Below are 26621 nucleotides of genomic sequence, written 5' to 3' on the forward strand. Positions count from 1 at the left end.
GAGAATGAGGACATTCCACAACCCTCAAATTTATCAAAAAGACCCCATTCACTCCTAAGGGAGCCTAGAAAACGAGACAAGCCTCCCTCACTCCCCACCCCGCAGCCCCAGTGAACCAGAGGACCCAGCTCAGTCCAAGAGGCTACGAACCAAGAGTCATCCAATAGGAGACTTTTCCACAGGGCTGTGGGTTACAGGTGCCAGCTAGTCACACTGATAATCTCGGAACTTGGCGTTCCCAGGAAGAAAGAGGGTGGTTGGCTTGACTCCCGATCTCATAGCCAAGATACTGACTACTGGAAACATACGCTGGACAAAGGCAGCCAGGCATTTCTATGTTCCGGAAACACCGGACAGACAGGCCAGCTGTTCTTCAGAATGGTGTCTTCTGGACTGTTGAGGATCCTGGTGATAGCCGTCCTTCTGATGCATGTCCAAGGATTTAATCTGATTGACTTGATCTCTCCCAGTAAGTACTGGGGTCTCAGCCCCTCCCCCGGAGAGTGGGAAGGTTGCTGTAAGGAGGAACAAGGAACAATTATCCCTCAGATTTGAGTTGCTTTTCACTATTTTAGCCTTGGTCCTGGGTTGGGAAAGGAGAGAGATATTTGGAATATTTCTTTCTGTTTCCCTCTCCGTGGAAGATCCCTTCGGAGAATGCAAGAATCCGCACCTAAGGGAACCCCTACTTTCAGCCCCTTTGAAGTAGAAGGTCTTTCTTGGGGGAAAAGGGAAAGGGCTGGGAAGAGTCGTAGGATATAGCATTTGTGGGAGGGTCTATAAGAATCCGGGAGCCCAGTTTGGCTCAGCGGTTAGAGCGTCGGCCTGCGGTCCGGAGAGACCCGAGTTCGGTTCCCGCTAAGGGCACGTACTTCGGTTGCAGTTTGTCCCCGGCCCTGGTTGGTCGTGCGGGTGGCAGCCACTCGATGTGTCCCTTCACGTCGATGTTTCTCACTCTCTCTTCCTTCCTCTCTCTTCCTCCCACTCTATCTGTACAAAAAATGGAAAAATATCCTCGGGTGAGGATAAAAAAAAAAAAAAGAATCCAGGAGCCTAAGGGAACAACCCCTTACCCTACAACAAAAATAGCTCCCTTTCTCAGGACAGCATCCCTATCAATTCCTGACCCTTTCAAATACCGTCCCGTAAAGTTGCTCTGCAGCCTCAAAGGTTCCGTTGGGATAAAGGACAGTCAGTATCCAGAAGTTCCTTTGAACTTAAGACGGTAATATTCCATGACTATGTAGTAATAATGATTATTGCTATCGTTTACGGAACATTCAGAAAGCAAGGATTTAAAGAGAAGGATCTGGAGTCAGACTTGGTAGGTCCAAATTCTGGTTCTACCACCTAGTAGCCATGCAACCTTGGTCAAGTTACTTAAATCCCATGTGCTTCAGTTTCCTTATCTGCAAAATGGGAATATTAATAGAACTTATCTCCTAGAGCTATTATTGGGATTAAATGAGAGAACCTTGCAAATGCTTAGAAGAGTGCTCAGCCTATGGTAAACACCTAACACATGTTAGTTAATATAACTGTGCATCAGTTACTATGATCACAGCTTTACACATGTTGTCTCATTTCCTTCTCACAACTCTGTAAGGCTAAAATGATCTTACAAATGAAGAAACCAAGGTTCAGAGAGAGTAAGCGGTAAACCAAAAGTTAAGAATTAAAAACCTAGAACAGTGGCTTTTAATAGGATGATTTTGCTTTCCAGGGGACATTTGCAAGTCTGGAGATATTTTTGGTCACAGCTGGGTAGGAGGTTGTTATTGGCATCTAGAGGATGGAGGCCAAGGATGCTGCTCAACGTTCAGTGACACACAGGACAGCTGTCCCCTCCCATCAAATAATTACCAGCTGGAATGTTACTAGTGTCAAGGTTGAGAAATCCTGCCTCAGAGGAGCTGGGCTGGGGGTGGGACTAGAGACGGGATGAGAAGGCAGAGAGTGAGGAGTGGTCAGGAGGGAGCGCAGTGTAGACAGTGCTGGGAACTACTAAGAACACCCCGAGGAAAAGGATTCCCGGGATGAGCCAAGTGAAAGTCAACTTCCCTGACTCCCCAGAGTTGCCTTGGGTCTGGAGAAGAGCGGGCACTGTGCCCTCCAGGACTGAGGGTGGTAAGACTGTTCTCTCTGCAGGGAGATGCCCCAGAATCCGAGAGAAATGTGACCTCAAAGAAAGGGATATGTGTACAAAGGACAAAAACTGTCCGGACAAGAAGAAGTGCTGTATCTTCAACTGTGGAAAAAAATGTTTAGACCTCCATCAAGGTATTATTTATTCTTGGAATAACAAAGCTTTCTACCCAAGCCCTCACCCTCTGCCTGCTTGGGCTGGCTTTGTCCCTGGTTTGCAAAGGATGGGTCCCTGAGCAACATTGCTGGACTGGGGGGAACTGGGATCTCCATTCTTCCCTGCCCCAAATATGACGTCTGACATTAGGTAATATCTTCATTTCGTATCGCCTAGCTTCTTGCTCTAGAGGGCCTGCCTCTCCGCCTAATCTGAAAAGTCTGACTGAGCTCCAGGAAATCTCCCTTCACCCCCTCCAGACTGGAGAGTTTTCCTTTGCTGCTACAGTCCTCACTCCATGCCCATCTCCCTGGGTTCCCGAGAGACTATCAAAGATTCTTTATTCATTTAACAAATATTGAGTTTCTGAGACTCAATAGGATTTGACCAATGTGGTCAGAGGCTGAAAAAAGCTTCCCTGAGAAAGCAAACCGGTTGTTGAATTCAGAAAGGAAGGTAGTAGCCCTGGCCAGCTTGGCTCAGTGGTTAGAGCATCGGCCCATGGACCAAAGAGTCCTGGGTTCGATTCCAGCCAAGGGCACATACCTCGGTTGTGGTTCGTCCCCAGTCCGGTTGGGGTGGTGTGGGTGGCAACCAGTCGATGTGTCTCTCTCACATCGATGTTTCTCTCTCTCCCTCCCTCCCACTCTGTCTGAAGATATATGTAAAAATATCCTTGGGTGAGGATTTAAACACACACACACACGAAACAAAACAGAAAGGTGGGTAGTAAATTTAGGCCAAAAGTGGGTGGAAGGGCTTTCCAGGTGCAGGAAATACCATGTACTTAATAGTGGAGTCTAGAGAGCACGGTACGAGGCAAAAAAGATAGTGGGTAGGTGGGGTCTGGTGGGCTTGAGTCTCATTTTGATCTTAAGAGCAATGGAAATCCATTGAGGTGGGTGGTGACGTGAACAGGTTTTTACTATGCCTGCAGAGGAGGGATGGGATGTCTTAAAGGACTTCAGGATGCAAGGAAATGCTTAAATGAGGGAGGTAGCTGAGGGGGTGGGGGAGAGTAGGATGTGTTTGGAGAGTATTTAGGAGGTAAAGAAAACAGGACTTGACAATGGAGCAGAGTGGGAAGGCAGGAGGATGGTAACTTTTGCCTGCAGGTGGATTCTGAATTCGGACTTCCTGAGTTCAAATCTTAGTCCAGTTTTTGCCAGCCAATTTACCTTGGGCAAATTAACAACTTTCCCTCACTGTGCCTCAGTTTCCTCAGATACCAGTGTTTGAGGTTATGTGGAGGATCCAGTAAGCTGAATAACCTTTTCTTTGTCTAGCACATGGTAGGTGCTCAGTGAATGACTTATTCAGTCCAGGTCAAATATTCTTGATTCATTTATTTTTTTTACCCTCAACCTTCTGCCAAATTCTATACTGTGCCAGACCTCCTACTAGGAATGGGGTTCCCAGATGAAATCAGACACAAACCTGCTCAAGAAACTGACAACCTCACGAGTGAAACCTGAGATGTGACAAATGACAAACATGCACACACGACTCAGAAGCATCATAGAAGAAAGCAGGGTCAATTCAGCACCTGTAGGGGTGTGGCATGCAAAATAGAGTCAGAGATACTGTACAGGAGTCGATTTCTGAGAAAGGTTTTGAAGGAAAAATAGGAGTGTCACTAAGGAACAACAGTGGGGTGGGCAGAGGGAATATGGGGTGAGAGGTGTGTGATGGCATGGTGTGTTGAAAGTTGCAGGAACATGTAGCTTAGAAGGGTACCATGGGGGGGGAGGCCAGAGCCACAAGCAGGAGCCAGACCATGAAGGGCCTGTGGGTCATGAGGAGACTTGGTCACGAAGTCAAGGTCTTGGTGTGGAATGATGTGATCAGCTTTGTTTTAGATCCATCACGTTCTCTCTGGGGACAGCATGAAGAATGGATTGGAGGGGCCAGGGCCAGGGGCAGGAAGGTCAATTTTGAGGCTATCTCAACAGCCCAGGTATGAGATACTGAGACTTAAATTAAATACAGTGGCAGATATGGTCATATATACAATGGAATATTACTCAGACATAATAAAGAATGAAATCTTCCCATTTTCGACAACATGGATCAACCTAGAAGGTATTATGCTAAGTGAAATAAGTCAGACAGAGAAAGACAAATGCATATGATTTCACTTATATGTGGAATTTAAAAAACAAAATAAACAAACAAAACAGAAACAGGCTCATAGATACAGAGAACAAATTGATGCATGCCAAATGGAAGGAAGGTCAGAATCTGAATGAAAAATATAAAGGGATTAAAAGGTACAAATTGGCAGTTACAAAACAGTCCTGGGGATACAAAGTACAGCATAGGGAATATAGTCAATAATACCGTAATAACTATATATGTAGTGCCAGTTGGGTACTGGAAATATCAGGGGAAACACATTGTAAAGTATATGACTATCTGACCACTATGCTGTACACCTGAAACTAAGACAAAAATATTGACTGTAAACTGTCATTGAAAAACATTTTTTAAAAATATTGTAAAAACTATGTATGATGTCAGGTGGGCACTAGACTTATCGGTGTGTGTGTGGGGGGGATTGCTTCGTAAATTATAGACACGTCCAACCGCTATGCTGTATACCTGAAACTAATATACTATTGAAGTCAACTGTAATTTAAAAATAAATAAATAAAATTTTAAGAAAAAGAGCGTCAGAGGGGTGAGCTGTGATGAAGTGAAAGTCAACAGGACTTGACTGTTCGGCTGAACTCACAGTTTAGCTCGATCTGGTGTCGGTCGCTAGGGCTGCTGGAACAGACCACCAAGGCACCGGGTGGCCTAAACAGCAGCGATGTGTTGTCTTACAGTTCTGCGGGCTAGAATCCAAGGTCAAGTGTTGGCAGGGTTGGTTCTTTCTCGGGTTGTGCATGAGAATCTGTTCTGTGCCTCTCCCCCAAGTTCTGGTGGTTTGCTGGCAATCTTTGGTGTTCCTTGGCTTGTAGACCTCTGTCTTCATCTTCACATGATGTTCTCCGTATGTGTCTGTGTCTAAATTTCTCCTTTTGATAAGGACATCAGTCATATTGTATTAGAGATGCACCCTACTCCCGTATGACTCATCTTAACAAACGACATCTTTCAGAACTCTGTTTCCAAATAGGGTCACATTCTGAGGTCTGAAGGTTAGGCCTTTAACATATGAATGAAGGCAGGGGGAGGGGGGAATGAAATTGAACCCTTAAAAGGACTGAAACTAACTACAGGAAGAAAAGGTGCTTGACCATCTGAAAAACCACTCTCGCCTTCCCTGTATGGACTTGCACTTTGCTCATGATCCCATATTCTCTTCTTGGCATGGTTTGGAAGGCAGAGTAAGTGGCTTATAATTTCTAATTTTCAGGGCACTACCATACCTTTTATCCATTTAGTGTGCATTTATTGAGCAGCTTCTTTCTGCCAAGTACTGTCTAGAATCTGCACATTCAAAATCATCAAGGAGCTCACAATTTAGAGGGCCATGAGGGTGGTCTCACTTGCCCCTCAGGAAAGCCCTGTGCAACAAACAGGGGGGGATTTTGCATTTCCACTTTGCAGAAATGGGAGGTCAATGGGCAGACACTGAATTAGGAAAAGAACTTCGAAACCAGAGTCTCCTCACTCTCGGGGGAGACAGTGGGGCCATTGACCAGAAGGGAAGGGAGCGACTGATGTTCTCCAGGGATGTAGACACCCAAGCAGTTCCACTTTGGGATCTCCCTACAAATGTGCACAATACATCAGTGGAGCTGGCCCTCCAAGGTGTGGTAAGGTGAAAGGAGCCTGCTCAGTTTCATCTCGGGGGGTTGCCAGAAGGACAATAACAGTTGTATTTTTTCAGGGTGGGCACTCTAAATTCTCAACTCTGGCTTCTCCCTACAGACATATGCAATTTGCCAAAAGATCCTGGTCTCTGCATGGCTTATTTTCGTCGGTGGTGGTATGATAAGAAAAACGATACCTGTTACAGCTTCATCTATGGTGGCTGCCAAGGAAACAATAACAACTTCCAAACCAAAGACCTGTGTCAGAGCATGTGTTCCAAAACAAGTGAGTCCCAAGGGCCCCAATCTCCCATCCTCCCCTGGGCCACGTGGGAGGTCTGGGTGTTGGCTAGTCCATTCCAGGATGGCAGACCAGGTGCTGACCAATCCAGCTCCAGTCAGGAGGTAAGAATACATCTCACGGTGGTTGGACAGTGGCTTTCTGGGAACTGAGGTTGGGAAGGGATGTGGTCATGAATGAAAGCTGGCAAGTATGAAGGGTGGAGGGAGGATGCAGGAGTGGTGAAATCTCAGACTCAACTTCAGAGAGGTCACAGGACATCCAGCCTAATGTTGGACATGTTGACCAACCATCTCAGCCCATTAATTTTCTAATTAAACTCTTTGCTAGTAATCTACTCCTATCCACATCCATTTTCCCTTTAAGGAGATTTATAGCTTCCCAAAGTAAACCATTTCCCTTTAACATCCTGTGGCAAGATGTACAAACGTAACTTCAAGACTAGTTCTGAAGATAAGGTGAGCCGAAGATGCTCAGCTGGTTTGCTGTCCTTTCCCAGCAGGCTCCTGATCCTGAGTGCATGAGGATGAACTGGAACGCCACCAGGATGTGGCTCAGATGCAAGGCTCTGTCCGTGTGCCTGATCGACACTCCAGGTTGGCTTCCACTGTTCCACTCCCAGCATTCCAGGGCCCTGTTCCTTCCCAAAACAGAATTTTGGGATCTGCCTCCCCATTCCTCCCTCTCAGCCTCTTTTCATACAGATATCCTGTTTTGATCCCATTTCTATAGTCCAACTTCTAGCACCCCTATTTATACCTGTGTAGCTCCCAATTTTTCCCAATAAAGTGCTCTGTTTGATCCTGTGTCTCTGAGGCTGAATGACACACATCTGTTGGCACATTATGGTTTGTGGAGAGTAAAATTTCACTGGGGCTTCTGGAGACACCATCAAAGGGGGTGAAGAAAATCAGAACCTTGAAAGTTTAGAGCCCCAGGGATATTGTTATCCTCCTCTGTTTCTTTAAAAAATCACAAGACCCTCTCAAGACAAGGGCCCATGGGCATTGCCTTAGTTTGAAGCCCCCAGAAATAGATCCTAGGACAATGGTATGGGTAAAAGTAGTTTCTTTGGGAGCTAAATGTGGGGAGTGGGGTAAGTGAAATAGGAGAGCAAGGAGTTGATTATGAGCTGGTTACTACTGTAGGAAACTGTAGCTTAATCCTACTGGAGACCGCCTAAGGGACCATGCCATATTTTTTCACCCATCTTCAGTTGTGGGGAAACTGAGGCATGTACGCACTGATTTCCATACCCTACGGAATGTCTGGGGTCATGAAATCCCTCGTTTTTCCGGGCTGTTCTGCATGTAGTCAGAGCAAGCTCCCGGGAGCCAGAGAAAACCCACGGCGGAGAAGTAGAGACTCTGATGCTTGAAGTGGAAAGCCAACAATGTGCACTGGGTGCTATTCAGCCATAAGAAGAAAGCACAGATGTGCTACACTACAGATGAACTAAAAACATTACGCTAAGTCAGTGGTTCTCAACCTGTGGGTCGCGACCCCTCTGGGGGTCCAACGACCCTTTCGCAGGGGTCGCCTAAGACCATTGGAAAACGCATATTTCCAATGGTCTTAGGAACCTAGGAACTGAGACACCGCCCCTCTTTCCGTCTCCAGGCAGGTCTGCCCACATGCAGATACGCCCACATACAACACGAGGAACTGTATTAAAGGGTCGCAGCATTAGGAGGGTTGAGAACCACAGCAAGTAAAAGAAGCCAGACACAAAAGGCCATACACTCTAAAATTCCATTCATATAAAATATCCAGAATAGCCCGGCCGGTGTGTCTCAGTGGTTGAGCGTCGACCCATGCACCAAGAGGTCGCCAGTTCGATTCCCGGTCAGGGCACATGCCCAGGTTGTGGGCCTGATCCCCAGTGGGGGGCATGCAGGAGGCGGCCAATCAATGTTCTCTCTCATTGATGTTTCTATTTCTCTCTCCCTCTCCCTTCTTCTCTCTCTAAAATCAATAAAGAAAAAAATTTAAAAAAAAAATTCAGAATAGACAAATTAATAGAGGTAGAAAATAGATGAGTGGTTGCCAGGGGCTGGAGTTGGCTGAGGGAAAATAAAGAGTGACTGCTAATGGGCGTGGCATTTTTGTGAGTGATGAAATGTGTTGGAATTAATAAAGGTAATGGTTACACAGTATTATGCAGGTACTAAAAAGCCACTGAACCGTTCACTCAAAAATAATTAATTTTGGCCCTGGCCGGTTTGGCTCAGCGGTTAAGCGTCGGCCTGTGGTCCCACAAGACCCGGGTTCAATTCCTGGTTCCCGCTAAGGGCACGTACCTCGGTTGTGGTTTGTCCCCGGCCCTGGTTGGGTTGTGCGGGTGGCAGCCACTCGATGTGTCCCTTCACGTCGATGTTTCTCTCTCTCTCTCTCTCTCATCCTCTCCCTCCCACTCTATCTGAACAAAATAATGGAAAAATGTCCTCCGGTGAGGATAAAAAAAAAAATTAATTTTGCCCAGCCGGTGTGGCTCACTGGTTGAGCATTGACCCATGCACCAAGAGGTCACTGGTTCAATCCCCAGTCAGGGCACATGCCCTGCTTGTGGGACCAATCCCAGCGGGGGGCGTGCAGAGGCAGCCAATTGATGTTCTCTCTCATCAATGTTTCTATCTCTCTCTAAAAATTAATAAAGAAAAATATTTAAAAAATAATAATTTTAGCCCTGACCAGTTTGGCTCAGCGGATAGAGCATCGGCCCATGGACCAGAGAGTCCTGGGTTTGGTTCTCGCTAAGAGCACGTACCTCGGCTGCAGTTTGTGCCCAGCCCCGGTTGGGTTGTGTGGGTGGTAACCACTCCATGTGTCTTTCTCACATCGATATTTCTCTCTCTCTCTTCCTCCCTCCCTCCCTCTCTCCCTCTCGCTCTTTCTGAATATAAATGCAAAAATGTCCTCGGGTGAGGATAAAAACAATAAAATAAAATAAATTAATGTGAATTTCATCTCAATCATAAAAACTGGATTAGAAAAAATGTGCACTTGAACTGTCTCCTGCAGCTGCAGGTAACATCAGAGGTGAACTAAGAATATGTCTTACTGATGTTATAGGCCTTACCTTGGAGAGTTCAGTGGGACAATCTTCAGAAATCCTCACCCTGGTTCTGAGGTCATAACTGACATTTACTTACTATTTTCCTCCTGCACCACCTATTCCAAATTGCACCCAATGATAGAAGCTCTCCATTAGCTTTCACATTCTCTTCTGCTTTCTTTTTTTTTTTTTTTTATCCTCACCCGAGGATATATTTCCATTTTTTGTACAGATAGAGTGGGAGGGAGAGAGAGGAAGGGAGAGAGAGAGAGAAACATCGACGTGAAGGGACACATCGAGTGGCTGCCACCCGCACGACCAACCAGGGCCGGGGACAAACTGCAACCGAAGTACGTGCCCTTAGCGGGAACCGAACCCGGGTCTCTCCGGACCGCAGGCCGACGCTCTAACCGCTGAGCCAAACTGGCCAGGGCTCTCTTCTGCTTTCAAAGCACCATGATCTTGACAGGCACTCTCTGAAGATTTGGTTCAATCTGGAATTGACCTGTCTCCTCCCCTACATGCTACTCATGGCAATACCTTTACTGTTGGACAATGGTTTAAAGAAACAGAGTGGCCCAAAGAGGAAAAAGACAGGAAGGAAGCAGAAAAGCAGGAAGGAAGAGACCCAGACAAAGAGAGACTCACAGTAAAAAAGAGAAAAAGACAAGCACAGAGTAAACGAAAGAGGCACAGAGAGAAGGAAAACAATCAGTGTGAGAAACATAAGCAGAAAGAAAAACATGTCAGAAGATTAAGATTGGAAAGAAAGACAAGAACTAGCATACTTTTGACCTCCAAACTCTCCGTGAAAAATTAAAGACCCTGGAATCAAACACCCTGTCTGCTAAAGGAGTCTAGAAGCCCCCGATAAGCTATGTCCCCTCTTCTTGGTTGACCAGTGACCCTCAGCTCACTTGAGGACTAGGTGCTGCCTATCAAGAGCCTCTTTTCCCAGGACTGGTGCTGTGGATGCCAGGTAGTCCCACTGATGGCCTTGGGGACTTGGTGTTCCCCAGAGGAGGGAGTGTAACTGGCTTGTCTCCAGTGATGTGTGGTTCCTGGAGTGTTAGGCTGTGCCAAGGCAACCGAAAGCTCAGAAGAAGTTGCTGCTGAGCACTCATTCTTAGTTTTGGTGCCACCAGCCAGACCAGTTCCTCCTAAAATGGGGCTCTTAGGACTTCTGCTGATCGTGGTACCACTCATCTTCCTGGGGTGTCCGGGAACCTGGGTTGATTGATAAGGCCATCAACAGTAAGTATTGGGGACTCAGCACGCCCTGTGGGGAAATGGGACTTGGCTGGAGGAAGGAACAAAGAATTCTACTGATAAGAAATGCTTTCCCCCACCTCAGCCTGGGATCCTGGGCGGGAGAGAGGGGAGATACTTGGTGTCTTCTTTTTAGCTCCCTTCCTTCTGGTAAGTTTCCTTGGTGAATGCAGGGGACAGTCTGTGGCAACTGACCCACTGTTATTATGATAGGAGATTTCACTTCCTGGAAGTACCTGGACCTGGAGCTCATGAAACAAACTAATAAAACTGGCAGCTTAAGGGTCTTTTCCATATGAAAGGCCACTCCTCCCAGCACCACCCTCCCCAGTGCAGCCCCCAAAAGCCTTCCCACACCCACACCCACAGGGGATCCTTGCTTCTGGGGTGAAGAATGGTCTCTGGAAGTCCCTTGAAATGCTGAGATATGAAGACCCTCATAACTAGCAGCTGAAATATAGGAAGCACTCAGACAGCAGATTCAAATCCTGCCTCCACTCCTTAGCAGCTGTGTGACCTTGCACAAGTTCCCATTACTTCCCTGTGCTTTATAAAATGTGAATATTAATAGGGCTTACCCACAGAGTTGTCATGGGGATTAAGGAGAAAAGTACAAGCACACAGTAAGCACTTCATCAATATCAGCTATTATTATTATGCCCCAGGCAGCCTGACAATGGCTTTACAAGCTTTGTCACATTAATTGTCAAAGCAACCCTATAGACTTCCGGTCCAGACTGCGGGTCGGTAAAGGGGTATCACATTCTCCCACAACCACATCAAAGTTACAACTAAACTACAGAACAATCATCATTCAAAACTGCCTGAAATCAAGCTGAATGGAAGTCCTACAACTATGGAATCAAAGCAGCAGCCACATGGAGACTGGTAGGAGGGGCGGAGGCGCGAGGGGCTGGTCCCACACCCATGTGTGGCGGGTAAAAATCAGGAGGACACCTCAGCTGGGAAGGTCCTCCCTGAGGACTGAGGGGGTCCCCATCCCACACCAGATGCCCCGCTCAGGGTTCCAGTGCCAGGAAGAGAATCCCCATCACTTCTGGCTGGAAAAACCAGCGGGAACTGAGGCTCTGGGAGGTTGATGGGGCTGGAGCCCCAGGCAGTTCCTTAAAGGGCCCGTGCACGGACTTATCGGACTCTCTCCCTCTAAGCTTGGAGGGGAGGCAGCTCCAGGGGCGCCAGAAACATACAGGGAAGAACTGAGCTGTTTGGCACTGGAGCGAGGGCTGGAGAGGGGGCTTTCTCCTGGACAGACGTGCTGTCAGAGGCCTTTGTTCCTTTGGTGAGCCCTTCCCTGGGGCAGCAGACAGCCACCATATCTGGGACTCCAGCAACCTGGCTCACACTGGTAGCCCCGCCCTGGTGATTCCCTGAGGCCCCGCCCCACCCAACTTTCAGGCCCACCCAAGCTGTTGCCAGTTGCTTAACCATAGGATTGGCCTGTCTTGGATCCTGCTTCAGGTTTTCCTGAATTCTTTCAAACAAGCAGCATCTGGTCTCAGCTAGCCCCATACCTCTCATTAAGCAATACATAGAAACAAACACAGGGAGGCAGCCAACAAGAGGAGACAAAAAAAAAAAAAAAATAGGTCCCAAATACAAAAACAGAAAAAATCTCCAGGAAAAGAACTAAGCAAAATGGAGATAAGCAAACTAACAGATACTGAGTTCAAAACACTGCTTATAAGGATGCTCATTGAACTTAGTGAGAACCTCAGCAAACTTAGTGAGGGCCTCAAGAGCATAAAAAAGGACCAGTCAGAAATGATGGATGCACAGTCAGAAATGAAAGAGGCACTAAATGAAATAAAGAATAGCCCTGGCCGGTTCAGCTCAGTGGTTAGAGCGTCAGCTTGTAGTCTGGAGAGACCTGAGATCGGTTCCCGCTAAGGGCATATACCTCGGTTGCAGTTTGTCCCCCGGCCCTGGTAGGGTCGTGCGGGTGGCAACCACTCGATGTGTCCCTTTCACGTTGATGTTTCTCTCTCTCTCTCTCCCCCCCCTTCCTCCCTCCCTCCCTCCCACTCTATCTGAACAAAAAATAAAAAAATGTCCTCAGGTGAGGATTTAAAAAAAAAAAAAAGAATAATTTACACAGATTCAATAGTAGAGTAGGTAAAGCCAAGAAGCAAACCATTGATTTGGAATATAAGAAAGCAAAAAACACCCAATCAGGACAGCAAAAAGAAAAAAGAATCCCCAAAAATGAGGATAGTGTAAGGAGCCTCTGGGACAACTTCAAGCGTGCCAACATTCGCATCTTGGGGGTGCCAGAAGGAGAAGAGAGAGAACAAGAAATCGAAAACCTGTTTGAAACAATAATGGCAGAAAACTTTCCTAACTTGGTGAAGGAAACAGACATACAAATCCAGGAAGCACAGAGTCCCAAACAAGATGAACCCCAAGAGGCCCACACCAAGACACATCATCATCAAAATGCAAAAGGTTCAAGACAAAGAGAGAATCTTAAAAGCAGCAAGAGAAAAGCAGTTAGTTACCTACAAGGGAGTTCCCATAAGGCTGTCAACTGATTTCTCAAAAGAAACTTTGCAGGCCAGAAGGGAGTGGCAAGAAATATTCAGAGTGATGAAAAGCAAGAACCTACAACCAAGATTACTCTATCCTGCAAAGCTGTCATTTAGAATCGATGGCCATATAAAGACTTTCCCAGACAAGAAAAAGTTAAAGGAGTTCATCACCACCAAACCATTTTATATGAAATGTTGAAGGGTCTTTTTGAACAAAAAGATAAAATATATGAACAAACAAAATGGTAATAAATATATATCTATCGACAATGGAATCTACAAACAAAATGAACAGGCAGAACAGAAACATTCTCATAGATACAGAGAACATTTAGTTGGTTACCAGATGGGAGGGGGATTGGGGTGAAAAAGGTGAAGAGATTAAGAAGTACAAATTGGTTGCTAGACTGACAAACCTCAAAGGGAAGGGGTTGGGGGGTGGGAAGAAATAAACCAAAGAACTTATATGGATAACCAATGGACACAGACAATAGTGTAGGAAAAGGCAGGAGGGGGGCCGGAGTGGGGAGGAGGGGGTCAATGGGGGAAAAATGAGGAACATCTGTAATATATTCAACAATAAAGATTAAAAAAAAAAAAGCACACGGTTACGCGTGCGCGCACACACACACACACAGATCTTATCTCCCTTTTTTCAATTAACAGCAAGTTTTAGTTCCAAAGGGAATCATAGCCCAAACATCTCACCGTTTTTTCTATCCTGCTGTCTTGCAGAGCCGCCGCTGCTGATGTGGTCTCCATGGTCGTCGACATCCCCTTGGCTAGGATAACATGAGCTGGAACAACTTCCAGGATTTGGGTCATAATTCAGGCTCTTTCCACATGTGCTTGACTGATGGTTCATATTGGTCCCCACTGGCCAAATCTCAGCTGCCAAGACCTTGGCTGTTCTAAACACTGAACCCCAGGATTTGCTTACTCCCTTTCCTCCAGCTCAGCTTCTCTTCCAACATAATACCCTTCACCCTTTGACCCTTTCTCAGTGTGACCCTGTCTCTTCAACTTTCAGGGCCCCCATTTATCCTTTGAAAACCTCAGGTTTCCCCTAATAAAGTGCTCTGTGAGGTCTGATATCTCTGAGGCTGAATAATTCACATCTGCTCCCTGAGTGAAGTTTTCAGAGAAGAAGTCACTGGGTCTCCTAGTGACGTCAAAAGAGGGAGAGAGGGCCCTGGCCAGTTTGTCTCAGCAGTTAGAGAGTTGGCCTGCGGTCCAGAGAGACTCGGGTTCGGTTCCCACTAAGGGCACGTACCTTGGTTGCAGTTTGTCCCCGGCCCTGGTTGGTCGTGCGGGTAGCAGCCACTCGATGTGTTCTTTTCACGTCGATGTTTCTCTCTCTCTCTCTTCCTCTCTCCCTCCCACTCTATCTGAACAAAAGAATGGAAAAATGTCCTCGGGTGAGGATAAAAAAAAAAAAAAATAGGGAGAGAGGAGTAGGAAAATCCTGCAGATTGAGAACTCTAGTGACACGTTTGCCCCAGTAAAATTGTCATAAGATACATAAGAATTACCAGAGCAGATCCATGTTTTATATAGTTTTAAGCTTATAAAGTTAGGGGATTCGTCTTTAAAAAGAATACGCATTAAATGAAGAAGTAAATATTCTTTCAAATGAGAAAGAAAATTGCAACCCATTGCAAATTTTTCAAACCTAACAAATATCACAAATTGCACATGATCTATATAGATTAATTTTTAAGTTTCACATATATAACAGCAATTCTGCAAAACTCAGTTTCTGTGGAAAAGTAATTTGGCCTTTGGCTAAACAAAAATGATTATATTTTTATTGTGGTTGGGATGCATAAAATAAATGCATAGTCATACTTGATATTTGTAGTTCTACTACGGGTTTGTTCCCTAAAAACACAGGGATTTAAATGAATTCTCTTTTGTATGATTCCATCAGGAAACCTGGTTGGGGCCAGGGTGCTCCTCTCAGGACCTCAGTTTCCCATCCATAAGCTGAAGGTGGTGGACTAGTGTCCAAGAGGACTTCTAAATTTGAGAAGATAAGACAGCTGAGGTGCCCTAACAAATCTGATGAGCACCTGTGGCTTTTCCATCCCATCATTGCTTCTCAATCCTTGCTTGGGGTTAACATACATGAGTGACTGGAACATAATCATCTGTTCTAGGGGCTCATGGACCAGAATGGTCCTTGGAAATAGTCAGAGTATGCCCTGTAGTTGACAGTGTCTGCTCACCTGCTGTGCTCAGTAATGAGCTCCAAACCCTTGTGTCTGAGCACAGGGAACTCCATGCCTTATAAGAACCTCAATGAACGATGCTGTATCACTTTGTTGTCAATTGCTTGCTCATTTCTCTGTTCAAAAGAACCCAGAGGGCACCCTGAGTGGAGTCTTTAGGTGTTATTCATAGTGCCATGAAGACCCCAAACCCCCTTGTCTTCCCTCTTCTTCTTCTCACCTCAAAGCTTCCTGCAGAACCAGAAATGCCTAGAGGAAGCTGTGGGTAGTTTGAAAACTCAGGGAATGTCTAAGCTGAGGGTATTAAGAGAACTCCACCAGCCCCAACAACTCTCCCCCACCTTTTTACACGTGTACAAATGGAAGCTTCTAGTAGGAAAGATCCAAGATCACACAGCAAATCAGTAGCAAAACTGGAGCTAAAATCCAGGTTCAAAGAGTAGCAAGATCCCACATCCTCATTGGAAATTAGGGTGGATATAATGGCTACTTGTCCCCTTTGCTTTTTTTTTTTTTTTTTATCCTCACCCGAGGACACTTTTTCATTCTTTGTTCAGATAGAGCAGGAGGGAGAGAGAGAGAGAGAAACATCGATGTGAAAGGGACACATCGAGTGGCTGCCACCCGCACGACCAACCAGGGCCAGGGACAAACTGCAACCGAGGTACATGCCCTTAGCGGGAACCGAACCCGGGTCTCTCCGGACCGCAGGCCGATGCTTTAACCGCTGAGCCAAACCGGCCAGGGCGTCCCCTTTGCTTTTAATACTCAGCATCTTAATGTCATTCCTACAGTTGAAGAATTCCCTACCATGGAGAGTCAATGTTCCACTATCAAGTTGAAAGGCCAGACTCTCACTCTATTGGTCAGGGTTTAGTAATGAACACAGAAACCATACTTAGTATTTCCAGCAAAAAAAAATGTAATACTGAGAATGGGTTACACGAGTATTGGCAGGATCTGGACATGAGGAAAGAACTGAGGCTTGAGTAGAAATCAGAGAGAACATTCTCTCCAAAACAACAGGGTGAAGTTAGACTAGTTCCATGAATAGTAGGAAAAGCTTTGGGCTTGCGGACCTGGTCTCTAGCGCTGCCCTAGCCATTAATCTCTCTATGACAACGAGCAAGTCATTCTCCTCTCTGGACCAGGTACCACACCTGCACATTTGGAAAAAGAAAAGAGAGGATCTCAGTCTCACCTGGGGCACTTCCTTGGCTCTCATCCTACCTGGTCCCAGTGATGCTGAAAAAGGTACCAGTGGTGTTAGTTATGAGAAAAGTGTGCACCTGTGCAGAGCAATAGGTGATCCAGTGAAACACTGTAGACCACGTGCCTTCCAGGAGGACCTAGAGTCCAAGCCCTTGTGCTATGCCTGCCCCTCATCAGGTGAGCTGCACTCCAGGAAAATAACGTATCAAGAAAGAAGAACTGAGTTTATGTAACTGTCATTAAAACCTAGGTTTTGTGTTTGAAGGACAGATTCCACTCTTATTTAGTGGGATGTACACTGTAAAGTCAACAAGTAGTGCTATCTGAGCTGTTCTAAGATAGCTCAGACGTGAAACCAAGTCAGCAGGCCCTGTGAGGGAGAGCAGCATACACTGCAGAATCTTTTAAACACATTGTCTGCCTTTGAGTAGGTCAAGGATTTTTTCGGTAGGCAAATCATCTAAGTGGCTCACCAATACCAGTACATTGAGAACTCAGAGCCCTGGCTGGTTTTGCTCAGCGGTTAGAGCTTCGGCCCACGGACCGGAGAGTCCCGGGTTCGGTTCCCCGCTAAGGGCACATACACAGTTGCAGTTTGTCCCCGGCCCCGGTGGGGCTGTGTGGGTGGCAGCCCTCGATGTGTCTCTCTCACATCGATGTTTCTTTCTCTCTCTTATCTTCCTTCTCTTCCGCTCATTCTATCTGAAGATAAATGCAAAAATGTCCTCGAGCGAGAATAAAAAAAAAAAAATTAAAAAAAAAAAAAGAACTCAGAGATTCTAGAGTCTTTAAAAAGTCTTTAAAAACTGAATTAAAAGAAAATGAGCCCTGGCTGGTTTTTCCCAGTGGTTAGAGCATCAGCCTGTGGACCAAAGAGTTGCGGGTTCGATTCCAGTCAAGGGCATGCATCTCAGTTGCAGTTTGGTCCCCAGCCCTGGTCAAGGTCATGTGGGAGGCAACCAATCAATCTCTCTCTCTCTCTCTCTCTCTCTCTCTCTCTCTCTCCCCCTCCTTCTCCTCCTCCTCCTCACTCCCACTCTATCTGAAAATAAATGGAAAAATACCGTTGAGTGAGGATTAAAAAAAAAGAAAAAAGAAAGTGAAAGGTCTCAAGGTGACTGATGTATTATAAGTTTAGAATTACTGGCCTAAAACCCTTTTGATTTAATGTCAAACTCCTAATTAATATCATAACTTCCTTGGGTCTTAGTTTCCTCATCTGAAATATGCAAGACAATAAACCAATGTCATAGAGTTTGTGACAAGCAGACAAGATGAGTTATATGTGCATAATATACTACCTAGGATGTTGATGTTCCATAAACAATAAAGATTAGTATTATTAGAATAAACATAGCGGGGGGTGGGGTGGAGGGAAGCAGGCAACCCTTTATAATCTCAACCACTCAGATGCAAACCTTGTAGGGTTACATCTTCCAGAAAAGGGGTCAACCCTGGAGCTCCCCACTGGACATTTTTTATGTCATATAAGTAGTTCAAGGCTCCTGAGTTCTAAAGACAATTTCTCTCTCCTCTATTTATATTCAAGCTATTTGTCATAGAGTACTAATAATTATCCTCTGCTAAAAATTGTACTTGGATTTCTGAAGACATAAATTTAAAGTGATCAACCTTATTTTGCCCCTCTAGACATTTATTTTTAATGTATATAAGGTAAAAAATAGAAATAAACTGTCAGTATGTGTATGTTTATGATAAGTGTATTTGTTATATGTATAAGCAAGTCTTCTCTCTAAGCCCCTGTTCCCCTGTTCTGTAAAATGAGGATGATAATAATATCTATCCCAAGGACTTTTTATGAGAATGTAATGAGACAAGACAGAAAATTCCCTGACGCATTGTTGGTGTTGAAATGAGGTTAGTTTCCTTCTCCCTTCTAGAAAAGATAAAGGTTTTGTGGGTTTAGAATCTGAATGCGAAAAGTCTATTCTTTCAAAATCTCACCCACATTTACTTCCTCCATCCCTACACCATCCAAATAAATGGATCTCAATAAAAAGTAATTTAAATCTTTACACACATATATGGTTGACATAGGGTAAGTACCACTTGATGAGTAAAGGTGCTAAATAACTAGCAAGAGTTCCTGCTAGCTTTTCTAATGTGCTTTCAATAAACCTTACACTTGCCCTCATCTTCTGGAATGATAGTAACCCCACCACCCAAATCACCTGAAGAAGAGCCAAGTCACTGAGTTGTGGCCAAAGATTCCCCCAGGGCAACCCGGGTACAGAGTGCCTGGTTTTCAAAGGCTGGTACCACCCACAAGACCTGTTCAGCCAAATAAGTACAGGCACACCTCATCAAGCACGGGCTCGCTCACTGCATGAAGTCCTTAGCATACTGCTGACGTTGGAAATATTTGTTTTTATTCTCACCCAAGGATGTTTTTGCATTTATCTTCAGATAGAGCAAGAGGGAGAGAAGGAGGAAGAGAGAGAGAGAGAAACATCATTGTGAGAGAGACACATCAACTGGTTGCCACCCGCGCGACCCCAACGGGGGCCGGGGACAAACTGCAACTGAGGTACATGGCCTTAGCAGAAACCAAACCTGGGACTCTCTGGTCTGCGGGTCGATGCTCTAACTGCTGAGCAAAACTGGCCAGGGCATGTTAGATATATTTTTATAATTAAACAATATTTATATCTCTAACTCTTCTGCAGGGTTTTCTAACCTTGGCACTATTGACATTGGTGGGCACATCATTCTGTGTTGTGGGGCTAATTGTAGGATGGTTAGGTTAGCAGCATCATTGGTTTCTACCAATAGGTCCCCGCTACCCCCCAGGTTGTGACAATCAGAAATGTCTCTAGACATTGCCAAGTGTCCCTGGGGGGGTAGAATTGCCCCATCCCTGGATGAAAATTACTCTTTGTGTGCAAAGGTCAGTTCTCACTTCCAAGTCAGCTGCTCGAAAAGAGGGAGCCATGTGGGAGGTCTCGGCTAAGAGCACCTGTAGGCAGTTCTGCCTTCGCTTTGTCTGAATGGTAAATGACAGTCTGGTCACTCCCTGGGGGCCTCCTTCTGCCATTATTTTGGTTTCTGATAAATAGATTTGACCACCCAAAAGAGATAAGGAAAGAGATACCAGGAATAATCCTGGTGGACCCACCAAAGTGCAAAAGAAGATGTATCACAAAGATGTTGAAACACAGGCTTCAGAGAAATCTTCAAGAAAATAAAGGCAGAGGAAGTAATAAAGATGAGCAGGTGATGAGTGAGTTGACCAACCATTGTGTGAACTGTAGTTTGGAGAAGCAATGTCCAAGGAATGAGTATCATCATGGCTAAAGGGGATTTAAGGAGAAGGAAGAGTTACTACTAATGTGCAAAGATGGGTAACACATTTCTGCAGAGAACAAGTATGGTTCTGATCCAGTGTGCACTCCCATTTCCAAAAAGATCATCATACACACATACGTCTGCAAATGGCATGTGTCTGTGTGTGCCTTTATAATGTATGAATCATTTGTATATTCACTGAACATCTGTGCAGTTCTGGGAAGTATGTTAAGTCAGCATAATTAATCTCAATTTATAGATGAGAAAACAGGCTCAGAGAGATCACATGACTTGCCCTAGGTCAAGAGCACCTGCACACAAAAGCACAACCCTAGACTTCATATCCAAGACTTTAAATCCCACTAAAATGTGTCAGCGTTGTCTTCAAAAGAATCATATTTCTAGAGGATCTGGGAAAGGAGGTGGGTGGGTAATGTGCTGGTCCCTGGCAATTGAAGTGTCTGGAGACAGACTTATTCTCTAAACCAAATAAAGTTAGGCCCCTCTTCTACAAAACAATGTGTGTGTTGCTCTCATAACTCCCTAGGAGACTTCAGATGTGAGGGAGGCAGCACCTAAAATTATGCCTGGCACTACATAGGAACTCAATAAACATTTGTAGAAAGAATGAGTAATGCAAGGGCATGGGAGCTGAACAGAGGAGGGTCCCAGTCCTAGCTCTGAAACTCACTATCCATGTGATAAAGTCAAGGGAGTTGAACCTCTATTCATCTACAAAGTGGTTTTATTATTTTTACAGCGGCTTCCACCCGGAAGTGTAATAAGGTGGCCTTGGATAAAGACCAAAGATCAGATAAGACCAAAGAAGAAAGGCAGAGACATTCTTTGGCTGGACACTCTGTTCCGGGGGTAGCCCAAACTCCCAACAAGCAGGAGTTAGGGATGAATAAGCTGAATGTGAGGCCGGGCTCCTCCCCGTTGTTCCCCTTTCTCCCTAAAGCGCCAACCCCGGCTGGGCCACTGGCTGGGTGGCACCATGCAGCACCGGATGTCTCTTCCGTTTCTCCTGCTTCTCACCTTTGGCCAAGAGCTTCAGTCGGGAGTAGGAACAGGTAGGTATGAAAGCGGGAGCTCCAAGAGTAGCCTGTGAATAGGGCAGGGGGGTTGGCGGTACCAAGAGAATCTGTTTTTTATCTCATAGGGTAGGGAGTCAATTCAATTCACTTCATCAAATATACATGTTGGGCATCTATAATATGCCAGGTACCGTCCTAGGTGGTAAGGCTAAAGTAATGAGTGAAACAAAGAACCTGCCTTTGTGGAATTCATGTTCCAGTGGGAGAGAGACAGACAATACATGATACATGGAATAGGTGATAAACGTGCTACAGGAAAGGGAAAAAGTAGAGCAGGGTAAAGGGGATTCAAAGTCTGGGGTGGGGCTGGTTGTGAGCAAGGTAAGATTGAGAAGGGGAGATATGAGCCTAAATTTGAAAGTAAAGGACTTAGCCAGGTCAGATCTATGTGTAGAAAAAGGGTCCTTTCTGGTCTACTTTCTTTGCTGAAGCTTAAAGTCTGCAAATGCAATTGAGGAGATGAAATGCAGTATATCCAGGATAATCTATAGAAACAAGGACAGTTAGCCCTGGCCTATTTGGCTCGGTGGTTAGAGCGTTGGTGTGCAGACCAAAGAGTCTTGGGTTTGATTCCAGCCAAGGACACATACCTCGGTTGCGGTTTGTCCCTGGCTCTGGTCAGGGTCGTGTGGGAGCAACCAGTCGATAGCTCTCTTACGTCGATGTCTCCCCCCCTCACCTTGCCTCCACTTTATCTAAAGATAAATGGAAAAAATGTCCTTGGGTGATGATTAAAATAATAATAATAATAATAATAATAATAATAATAATAAAAGAAATAAGGACAGTTAGCAATAGTTGCCAAAATTTTTGAGCAGCTAGTAAGATTCCTTTTAAAAAACTACGTCTTATAATACATGATTAGAAAAATAATACCTATAGCCCTGGCCAATTTTGCTTAGTGGTTAGAGCATCGGCCCACGGACCAGAGAGTCCCAAGTTCAGTTCCTGTTAAGGGCACGTACCTGGGTTGCAGTTTGTCCCCAGCCCAGTTGGGGTCGTGTGGGTGGCAACCACTTGATGTCTCTCTCACATTGGTGTTTCTCTCTCTCTTTTCCTCTCTGTCTCCCTCCTGCTCTATCTGAAATAACAATAATAATAATAATACCTATATATTTTTTAGAAAATTTTAAATACAAAAGTAGGAGGGAGGAAGTAGAAATTTATCAAAATCTTCCCTACCAGGCATTATCACTGTTAATATGTTGGTGAGCATTTTTACATATAGCTCTCTGCATGTATGTACATGCATGAAGCTATAGATTATAGATTCTTATATATAAATAGGATATTTTTTCCCTTTATTGATTTTTAGAGAGAGAGAAAGGGAGAGGGAGAGAGAGAGAGATGAAAACATCAATAAGAGAGAACGCCGATTGGCTGCCTCCTGCATGCCCCCCACCGGGGATCGGGCCCACAACCTGGGCATGTGTCCTGACTGGGAATCAAACCAGCAACCTCTTGGTGCATGGGTCGATGCTCAACCACTGAGCCACACTGACTGGACTATAAATAGGATATTAAACCTCCCAATAATCCTACAGGCCAGTGATTCTTAAAGTTTGTCTCCTGGTCCAGAAGTAGCAGCATCACCTGAAAACTTACTATTTCCTAGTCCTTCTGAATCAGAGACTCTGGGGGTGGTTCTCACAATCTGCATTTTCACAAGCCCTTGAGTGTGATTCTGATGCACACTCAAATGTAAGAACCTCTGCTATAAGGAAGAAGAATGTAGTGGTCAACAGGATGGACATACCTGGAGTCAGCTACCTTGGTTGAGGTCCTGGTTCCACCACTTACAAACTCCATATCTCGAGAACATTATTTAGCCTCTCTGAGTTTCAGTTTATTCTTCTATAAAATAAGGTGAATGGCCCTGGCCAGTTTGGCTCAGCGGTTAGAGCGTCGGCCTGCGGTCCGGAGAGACCCGGGTTCAGTTCCCGCTGAGGGCACGTACTTCGGTTGCAATTTGTCCCCGGCCCTGGTTGGTCGTGCGGGTGGCAGCCACTCGATGTGTCCCTTCACGTCGATGTTTCTCTCTCTCTCTCCCTTCCTCTCTCTCCCTCCCACTCTATCTGTACAAAAAAAAAAAAAAAAAAAAAAATAAGGTGAATGATCTTAGTTATGTTATTGACCAACTGCTCTGATGCATGTAAAGCTTTTGGTATAATTTAGCTGTTTACATTTCTTATCTTAGAACTAATCAATTATAAAAATGCCATGTAACAAAACTTGTAAAATGCAGCTAAAGTGGTTCTTAGAAGAAAATTTGTAGCCTTGAGTGCTTATATTAGGGGAAAAATGTTATAAGTCACTCTGGCCAGTTTGGGTCAGTGGTTAGAGCGTCAGCCCATGTACTGAAGAGTTACAGGTCCAATTCTGGTCAAGGATACATACCTTGGTTGCAGGTTCAATCCTCAGCCCTGGCCAGGATTGTGTGGAAGGCAACCAATTGATGTCTCTCTCTCACATTGATGTTTCTTTCTTTCTCTATTTTTCTCCCTCCCTTCCATTCTCTCTTAAAATATCAATGGAAAATATCCTCAAGTGAGGATTAAAAAGAAAAGTTGTAAGTCAATTAGCCAAGCATAGCACTCAAGACCTTAGAGAAGAACAACATTCCCCCCAAATAAAACAAAAATAATAAAGAACAGAAAATAAGATAAATTGGAGGAGGGGCAGTGAAAAAAATAGGTTCTTGTAAAGCATTAGCACAATTTCTTTTATACTCAAAATATACACACACATACATATGCTCACCTAGGCACACATACAAAGAAGGTATTATCATCCTAATTACATAAGAAAGAAAACAGGTCAAGTAATTTTTCTTTGGTTTAATGAAATGGAGGAGCAAAGAGGCAAGAAGGAGAAAATTAAAAAGCCATGTGGGACTCCAGCCCCTGCAAAGCCACTTGTAAGAGTCCAGGGAGTGAGGCTGCTATGACTGAGATGTCTCAGGAACTTTCCAACATGGCCCTGGCCGGTTTGGCTCAGTGGTTAGAGCGTTGGCCTGCAGTCCTGAGATACCCGGGTTCAGTTCCCACTAAGGGCATGTACCTCGGTTGCATTTTGTCCCGGACCCACCACTCGACGTGTCCCTTTCACGTCGATGTCTGTCTGTCTGTCTGTCTCTCTCTCCCCCCCCCCCCCACCTTCCCTCCCTCCCTCCCACTCTATCTGAACAAAAAATGGAAAAATAATGTCCTTGGGTGAGGATAAAAAAACAAACAAACTAAAGAAAACCCAACAGGCCCCACCCCACTTCCCATCTTGACTGGACAAACTAGTCTGCCCCTTTACCATTGTCCTTAACCCTCAGAGTTAGCTATATGGGGCAGAAGATAAGACAGAGCCTGAACCTTTTCCTCTGCCTAGCCTGATGTCTGCAAGTTCACTATAGGAGTGGCCATCCATTCATCCATCCATTCATTCTACAACAACAAATTCGGATTGAGAACCTACAAGCCTGAGCGGCCTGACCATCCTAGGCTTGACTCTTGGCACGACCACTTTCTAGCATGACATTAGGAAAGGAATTTCACCTCTCTGGCCTTAGTTTTTTTATGTAAAGTTGTTAGTCCTAATATCTACCTTGAGTACTAAGTGTAAGGATAAAACCTTTCACATAAAACGAGACTACAAAGAAATGTGTAACCCCGCCTCAGAGGATCTCATGGGTTTCTTTTCTATGAACAAATATTTAATGAGAACTAAGAGCTAGGCATGTAGACTATGGAAATGAGTAGGGTGAGATCCCTTTCTTGGTCAAGGAAGGGAAAGAGTGATTGAGAGCAGCTACTGTTTATTGATATTTTTCTATTTATCAATGCTTTCCATAGATTATTTCTAAGCCTTCAATAAGCCTAAAGTGTGACTATTATATACCCATTTTACATGAAGAAAATTGAGTGCCAAAGATACAGGTGATTTGTTGAAGATCACACAGCTAGACATTTGAATCAGCTTTGAACCTCTCTCTCAGATCCCGTCATTTCTCTTTCCATGCAGGTTATCTACTCTAGAATGATTAAGAGGGAGGGAGAAGCCTGAAAGGGCTTATTCATCCAATCCTAGAAAATCAGATCAGAGATGGTAGAGTTCCACTCCCTAATTGTACAGATGAAGAAATGGAGATTTAGAGAAGTTGATACAATATCACACAGTTGTGTGTGGATTTTAATTCACTAGAGCCGGATTCTCAAGTCTGGGATTTTTAGCACAGCAGGCTAAAACTCCTCACACTCTGTATAGATGGGTAAGGCTATGGCTGGGTGGGCCAGGTGGGCTGATGGGAAGAGGTACAGAGCTCAGCTACTGTGGACAGCCTCACAGCTGTGCCCACAGCCATCCCAGTCCCTGGCATATGGGGTTTACAACGAAAGGTGATAAGTTAGGCATCTCTCAAACATGTTCTCTCTTTAGGCCAACAGAATCAGCATCAGAATGTCTCCCCAGAAGTTTGCAAACTTCCTATAGAAAGGGGCCCTTGTCGAGCCAAACTCCAGCGATGGTTTTACAACGTGAAAACTCATCAATGTGAGATATTTTATTATGGAGGCTGTCAGGGCAATGGGAACAACTTTCTGAAGAAAAACATATGTAAGAAAGTCTGCCGGAATGTCTGATTTCCTAATAAGAACCCGGCCTCCCTGGAGTCAGGATTGCTGTGGCAATAAAAGATATTTTTGTGAACAAGAGATGCATTTCTCCACCCCAAATTTATTCTCCCTGTTGTGTTCTTAAAATCACTCATCTCTGCATCTGAAATTCTATAAATATTGCCAAAATCTCAATACTTTCTTTTTTACATACATACATATGTACATACACACTGGGGAGATCAAGAGTTAACAGTCATTCACACTTAATTTGAATTACTACTTAGCCCATTAGAGGGTAAAGGTTTTGGAGGAGAGGGGGGTGACTCTGAAACCCAAGCATGGTATTAGAAGGGTCTACATTGGGCAAGTAAAGGATTTCTGGATCTTGTTGTGCTGACATGTTTATAACCCGATAATTGATGATTGGTAAATTATTGTGCTAACTTGTTTACAGCTCCATAATTGATGATTGGGAAAGTCACTGTTTGCCCTCTAGCTGAACCTGTTTTGTAAAGAATTTAATCCACAAGATAGAGATTAACCCTGAACCAAGAAATTGACAGAGTCCCTGGAGCCTGGAGGTCTTGAGTCAGAGACTCAACCTCCCCCACAAGCTCAAGGAATTAGGCTTGCATTGTGTTTGTGCTGCTCGGGGCTAAGTGTGACTCAGTGTACCTTGAAATACCTGAGATAATAGACTGGGTGTTCCTGGGTATTCCTGTTATCCACTAGGCAAATTAATTCTATACAGCATTGTTGTAGCCCTGGGCATTATATCAAGAAGATCCTATTTTCTTATCTCATTAAACTTTTGCTGTAAGGTATAAAAGGCATGTAATAAAGCATATCGAGGCTGATCTCCAAAGACTCTGTCACAGGGGTGTTTGGAATCAGATGCCAGCCAGCTAATAAACATCTCTTATTTAGACTTCCATTG

The 26621-nt window shown here is 44.8% G+C and overlaps 1 protein-coding gene across 1 annotated transcript; it reads left to right on the forward strand.

Annotated features, from left to right (window-relative positions):
* Positions 1-378: 378 nt before the first annotated feature.
* Positions 379-25708, forward strand: LOC118619374 (eppin-like). The gene is made up of 4 exons (XM_036246082.1): positions 379-469; positions 2149-2280; positions 6182-6349; positions 25506-25708. The coding sequence occupies exons 1-4, from the start codon at positions 379-381 to the stop codon at positions 25706-25708; spliced, it is 594 nt and encodes a 197-aa protein (XP_036101975.1).
* The last annotated feature ends 913 nt before the right edge of the window (positions 25709-26621 follow it).

This window comes from Molossus molossus, unplaced genomic scaffold, assembly GCF_014108415.1.
Source record: "Molossus molossus isolate mMolMol1 unplaced genomic scaffold, mMolMol1.p scaffold_m16_p_6, whole genome shotgun sequence".
NCBI classification, from domain to species: domain Eukaryota; kingdom Metazoa; phylum Chordata; class Mammalia; order Chiroptera; family Molossidae; genus Molossus; species Molossus molossus.